The sequence below is a fragment of the Micromys minutus genome (assembly GCF_963924665.1).
Source record: "Micromys minutus genome assembly, chromosome: 2".
NCBI classification, from domain to species: domain Eukaryota; kingdom Metazoa; phylum Chordata; class Mammalia; order Rodentia; family Muridae; genus Micromys; species Micromys minutus.
This window is the reverse complement of record NC_137971.1, coordinates 18,880,979-18,886,978: the sequence shown is the minus strand read 5'-3', so window position 1 is coordinate 18,886,978 and position 6,000 is coordinate 18,880,979. Positions and strand designations below refer to the sequence as shown.

The following is a 6,000-nucleotide window of genomic DNA, read 5'->3' as shown; positions in this document are numbered from 1 at the left end:
GGCCCCAGTCAAGAAACACAATTTGTGGCCGTTCTGCTCCCGTTTTCAACTCTGCGATCCACATCAGACAAGGTCTCCATCCTCCTTTCCATCTTTGGCAACATCCTTTTCCTAATCGCCACTCCGATCCCTAGCCTCACTCCCTCTTCTCTCCACCCAAACCTTAAAAAAAAAAAAAAAAAAAAAAAAAAAAAAAAGCCACCGCCTAAACCAAACCACTTGACGTGCTAAGGGGAGTGTGTGGAGGTGTGTGTGGAAGTGACTGTGTGTGGAAGAAACCAATCGAGTCCCCCTAGGTGTCCATCTTGTGGAATGCCAATTAGGCCGGGCTGTGCGAACCAAAATCAACTTCCCAGTGCATCCCCGCACACAGTAAGTACTCCGTTGAGGCTCCCGGTCAGCCAGGCTCTACTCTGTCCCCCGACCCTACGGGCTCCCCACTGCCAAGAAGACATCACCCCCCGGGCGCGCTCGGTGGTAGGAGCCGCGCGACGTCACCCATTGTTTACAAATCAACCCGAGCCGGCAGCGTTCCGGCTCCCGCGGCTCTAAGGCGCGCGGTGCCACTGCCCGGTGGTCCCGGCTTCCGCGTCCCAGGCTCGGTTCCCGCCTGGCCCGGGCCTCCGCCTCGCTCCCGCCCACCCCAGCCCCAGCCGCGGCCCGCCGAGCCCGCGGGAACCGAGTCGCCAGCGACGCCCGCACAGCCGCGGGGACCCGGGCGGGGGGCCATGCCGTGCCGGAGGGAGGAGGAGGAGGAAGCCGGCGACGAGGCGGAGGGGGAGGAGGACGACGACAGCTTCCTCCTGCTGCAGCAGTCGGTGACTCTGGGCGGCTCGGCCGACGTGGACCGGCTCATCGCCCAGATCGGCGAGACGCTGCAGCTGGACGCGGCGCACGACGACCCGGCCTCGCCGTGTGTCGCCCCGGATCCCCCGCCCGCGCCCCCGCGGGTGCTGGCGGCGCTGCCGGCGGACAAGGCCGGGACCCCAGCGAGGCGGCTGCTGCGGCCGGCGTCGTCAGCGGAGGCGGTGGAGCCTGCGCCCCCGGGGGCCGTGCGCTGCGTGCTGGGGGAGCGCGGGCGCGTGCGGGGCCGGGCGGCGCCCTACTGCGTGGCGGAGATCTCCCCGAGCGCCAGCGCGCTGCCCCAGCAGCCCGGTCTTGAGGGACCCCCGGGGACCGGCAAACTAAGCATCCCGCAGCCACTGTCGGGCCCGTGCCGGCGGGGTTGGCTCCGGAACGCAGCCGCGTCCCGCCGCCTGCAACAGCGACGCGGATCTCAGCCGGAGACCCGCACCGGCGACGACGACCCGCACCGGCTCCTGCAGCAGCTCGTGCTCTCGGGAAACCTCATCAAGGAGGCGGTGCGGAGACTTAATTCGCGACGGCTACAGCTACACGCAAAGCTTCCCGCACACCCGTTCCTCGGGCCTCTGTCCGCCCCGGCGCACGAGCCGCCTTCGCCCGGGAGCCCTCGCGCGGCCTGCAGCGACCCTGGCGCTTGCGTGAGGAGCGCGCAGCAGCTCAGAACTGGGGACGACCTTCTTGTCCCTGGCAGCTAACAACCTAGGTGGCCACAGCACCAGCCTGTAGCCCGGGAACCAAGAGATTCACCCAGGGCTTCACCCAGCCGGGGCTGGTGAAGGACTCCAGCATTTAATGGAAACGGGAAATAAGCTATGGAAGACAGCCGAAATATCGCAGATATTTTCATGGGTAACTGAAGTTGATGATCCCCAAACCGTTTGAAACCCAGGACTTAGGTTTGTTTAGAGCAGATTCTAGAGAGCGCACCGCAGGCTGTCGGAAGGACTTTTTTTTGTTTTTTGTTTTTTTTTTTTTTTTGGCGTGATCCAACCTGGTCGCTGCAAGTCTGCGCAGACTCTCCTGACCAAACTGGAGACCACGTGGTCACGGTGCATGCTCTCGGGATCGGCTCAGCCAACTGTGGGACGAAGGACGATGATCCCGTTGCTTGCTGTGCTTTTCAGGGCTGGTTCCTGATCCACTTTGGGGGAGGGGGAAACAAGAGTGGACAAAATTTCGGGGAGCCCCCCCAAAAATGCCACACTGGAACATTTTAAAGACCATCCCATCTTTTGCGGTGCTGGTTTCAATGTAAAACATGCGGTACCACGAGAGGACCCTCTTGGGGCTGAATAGAAGTAACCAGTTTTTGTCTGTCCCCTTTTTTTCAACGGATTGCTGTTAGAGTGCTGAGGGAACGCTGTACCCCACGAGTGTAGGGTGGGAGGCGGCAGTGGGCAGTGTTGGGTGATGGAGGGGTATGGCGAAGCATGGAGTGGCCCCTCCAGCCTTCCGAAAGTGTGTTTTTAAAGGAGTCCCATCCCTCTGGGTTCAAGGTCATTGTTTCCTAGGTGTGCACCGTATTGTGGGGTCCAGCACAGAGACTAACCGAATTACCTTACTGGGAGAAGAGCACACTTTTGCAAATGCAGAAGTCCTCTAAGGACACTCCTGCCACCTCCCAGAGGGGATGGGGATGGCGGGTGCTGAATGTCCCTACTTCCCGAATGAGGCTACTACCCCTGCCCCTCCTGGCTTGCAAACAAACTGCCTAGTGACAGTAACCGAATACCACCTTTCCCTGTTGGTTCTGCTTCCCCACTCAAGCGGGTTGGTGATAATGATGTTAGGGGTCAGGGCAAGGAATTGGGGAGGTTCCACATAATGGGCACTCCAGGGACACAGTCTCACACAGCCATTTGTAGTAACAGCTGCAGTTCCCTGGATAGACAAAGTTGATTTCCTCCTGACGCCCCACCACCACCACCAAGCTATACTAGCTCGCCTGTGTAAGTGAAGGAAACCCAGTAGAAAGCGTGACCCTCCAAATGGGAAAGCTGCAGGCGTTTTGCTATTGTGACTGTGAAGTGCTTGGGAAATACTGTTCACTCTGAGCAACCGCTTCGTTTTAATTTTATGGAGTCAATGGCTTGTTCAGCATCCAGATGTGGCTATTGACGTATCTACACTTCGCACCGGAGTGACTGGAATTGTGACTGTCCTGATTATAGGATTTTAACTTAACTGAAACAACTTTTTTTGAATAAATGTGTTGGGTCCCCGCCCCACCCCCGCTTTTACTTTGTGCTTCCTTCCAGTGGGAGAGACGTGCAGAGCACATTTCTCTGATCTCCGTAAACATGAAAACACTTGAAATCTCTGTCAGCCTGGCTCGAGGCTGGTAATTAGAGGCCTTTGTGTCTGAGCAGCTCAGTAGTTAGACGAGGTCTGTGCAGCTGGGTGTGTGTCGGTGCTGGCATGAAATTAAATGAGTGAGGTCAGGTTTTTGGACCAGTCCCATTCAGCAAATCTCAGAGCCCTTTGGGTGTCAGGGGGGGCACCAGGGCAGCAGTCTGGGAGGCTTACTGCTCCACCTACGTGGGCCCACCTCTTCTGGCGCCCCTCACTCCCAACGCCCACGACTTCTGGTGCCCTAATGGGGCTATTGACCAGGCGCTATTCAAGATATAAACCTGATGGTAGGGACACCTCCCTCTTTGTCCTTAGCACGTTTGCTACCATTCTGTCCCAGTGATGACACAATTGCCCGGCCCCGCCCTTTTCTGAAATACTGCAATCTGTTCCCTCCAGGAAGGAGCTGAGCTGGATGACAAGGGGTGTAGTGGGGAAGTATTGGAACCCAGTGGTTTTTTTCATGCCCTCACCTATGTGGCCTGTGTGGTGGCTGCCTGGCATGTACCAGAGACTGGTTGGTAGTCCCTAGTCCTTCCTTTCCAGAACTGGCTACTAAGTAGCCAGGTGATTGGGGTTCTTGTGTTCAACAGAAACCTACTCATTGGGAGCATTCTCTGTCTCCTGTCCTGGATGTCAGTTACTTTGAGTCACTGACTGTACCACTGTATCTTAAATCCATCTGACTCTTACTCTGAGGGGCGGCTTCAGAACAACACCTCAAGCAGGTCATTTCCCATGACCTGCCCAGCAAGAGAAAGACAGTTATGGGGACTCGTGGACAAGGAACGAGCCTCTGCAGTGCAGTGCCGGGCTTGTGTGGATGGTGGTCAGAGGCTCTGGTGTGGGCATAGCCCTGAGTTTTTAGTTATGGAGGGACGTCTCAGAAATCTAGGTCTGAGCAATCCAGGGCTTTTTCTCCATCACCAAACTATCCATGGTTGAATGCTAATGCACCGAAGAACCAGATTCTTGGAAGCACGTTTATATCCCAGCACCTGGGGAGCTGAGATGGAAGGATTGGTACAAGTTCCAGGCCAGCCTGGGCTACAGAATGAGAACATGCCTATAAATAAGTAGCCAGAGCTTATCCAGTACAGACCTCCCGTAAAGATGAAACAGAAACAGGCTTGGTACATGCTCATAATCCCAGCACTTGAGAAGCACAGACAGGCGAGTCAGAAATTCAGGGTCATCTTTAGTTACATGTTGGAGCTAGCTTGGGCAACATATGACCCTTTCTAAAGCAGGAGGCGGTCAGGAACGAGGAAACTAATAAATACTATGCATAGAAGTATTATGTAGTTGAAAAGCAGTACAGTTCTATAAACCTTTTTATAAAGATCCTGCGGAGGGCTGAGGACTTAACAGTGGTCAAACTCCTGCCTAGAATATTCATAGTCCAGAATTACACACTATATACATGCACATACTTCTAAGATAAGCACAGTGGCATACATACAGTTCCAACTACTCAGGAGGCTGAAGCAGAAGGGGTGGGTCAGCCCTGGGGTTGGTTTGTATTTTTTAAGATTTATTTTATGTGGATAAGCATTTGCCCAGATGTATGCATGTGTACCATATCCATGCCTGGTGCTCTCAGAGGTCAAAACCGGGGTTCAGATCCACTGAAACTGGAATTGCAGATGGTTATGAGCCACCAGGTAGGTGCTGAGAACTGATCTCAGGTCCCTTATAAGTGCAACAGTTGTTCAAAACCACTGAGAAATCTCTCCAGTCCCTAGCCCTGGAGTTTGAAACCAGCCTGGGCAATATGGCATGAAAGCCCGTTTCTTTCTCTGCGTTCTAAGATACTTCAAAAAGCACTTATACTTAATAAAAGGTGAGCAAATAAAAGTGAAAAATCTTGCCAAGTTCTGCTATTCACCTTTAAATCCTCTTCTTAAAGAATAGAATTAAGTCAAAATGTATATCAATGATCAATGTTGTTAGAACTGTATTCTTGCACGCACTCAGGTCAGTGAGTAGATAAATGATATCTCCATGGTTGTCCAAATTGGTGACCTTGACCATTTTCCAATATGGAAAATGCTGTCCCAACTACCCAGATGGAGCTGTGGAGTTCCAGGTAGGCTGTAACAATTTTGATTCCCTGATACAGGGTCTCATGTAGCCCAGGCCGGCCTTCAACTTGCTCTATAACATGGTAACCTTGAACTTCTGATTATCCTACCTCAACTTCCCAAGTACTGGGATTAAAGGTGTTATTGAGTCCTGGGGTTTGAACCCAGGGCTTCATGCAAGCTAGGCAAGCACTCTTCCAACAGGACTACCTCCCTTGCCGACTGTAATCATTTTCTTACAAATTATTCTTCACAGTACAAAGACAGCTGGTAACAGAAGATGCTGGGATGAGATAAAAGACCAAAGCTACAAACTGAATAAAACAGCTAAAATTAATCAATTAGCAAGTAAGTGATTTGGATAAAAGAAAGGCACATAGAACACTCCAAAGCCTGCCACCCTGGATCATTCTAAACCAGACTTAAATGCTCTGAATTCAATTTTTATCCCTTTTTTTTTTTCTAGTTCTTTTTCCAGCTTAGAAGCAGGAACATGGAGTGAAGATCAGACAACACTTTCCTATCCAGCAAAGTCTGTGTTGAACCCTGTGATCCTTTCCTCCCAATCAGAAAAGAGTTGCCTTGGCAACTAAATTACTAACTCACTCAATTAGTGCCCCCTTCCCTTTCTACCAATGCTCAGTAATCACAGAATGTCAGCCCCAGAGCGCTCAGGTTTTGCAGGCTGGGATTCCTGTCT

The 6,000-nt window shown here is 52.9% G+C and overlaps 1 protein-coding gene across 1 annotated transcript; it reads left to right on the top strand.

Annotated features, from left to right (window-relative positions):
• Nucleotides 1-553: 553 nt before the first annotated feature.
• FRAT1 (FRAT regulator of WNT signaling pathway 1) lies at nucleotides 554-3,042 on the top strand. The gene has a single exon (XM_080911447.1). It carries the CDS (start codon nucleotides 729-731, stop codon nucleotides 1,557-1,559), a length of 831 nt encoding a protein of 276 aa, XP_080767573.1. The 5' UTR covers nucleotides 554-728; the 3' UTR covers nucleotides 1,560-3,042.
• The last annotated feature ends 2,958 nt before the right edge of the window (nucleotides 3,043-6,000 follow it).

Bases quoted from the DNA above. Each gene is read 5' to 3' on its own strand.
- FRAT1 (XM_080911447.1), top strand. From the start codon at position 729: ATGCCGTGCCGGAGGGAGGAGGAGGAGGAAGCCGGCGACGAGGCGGAG.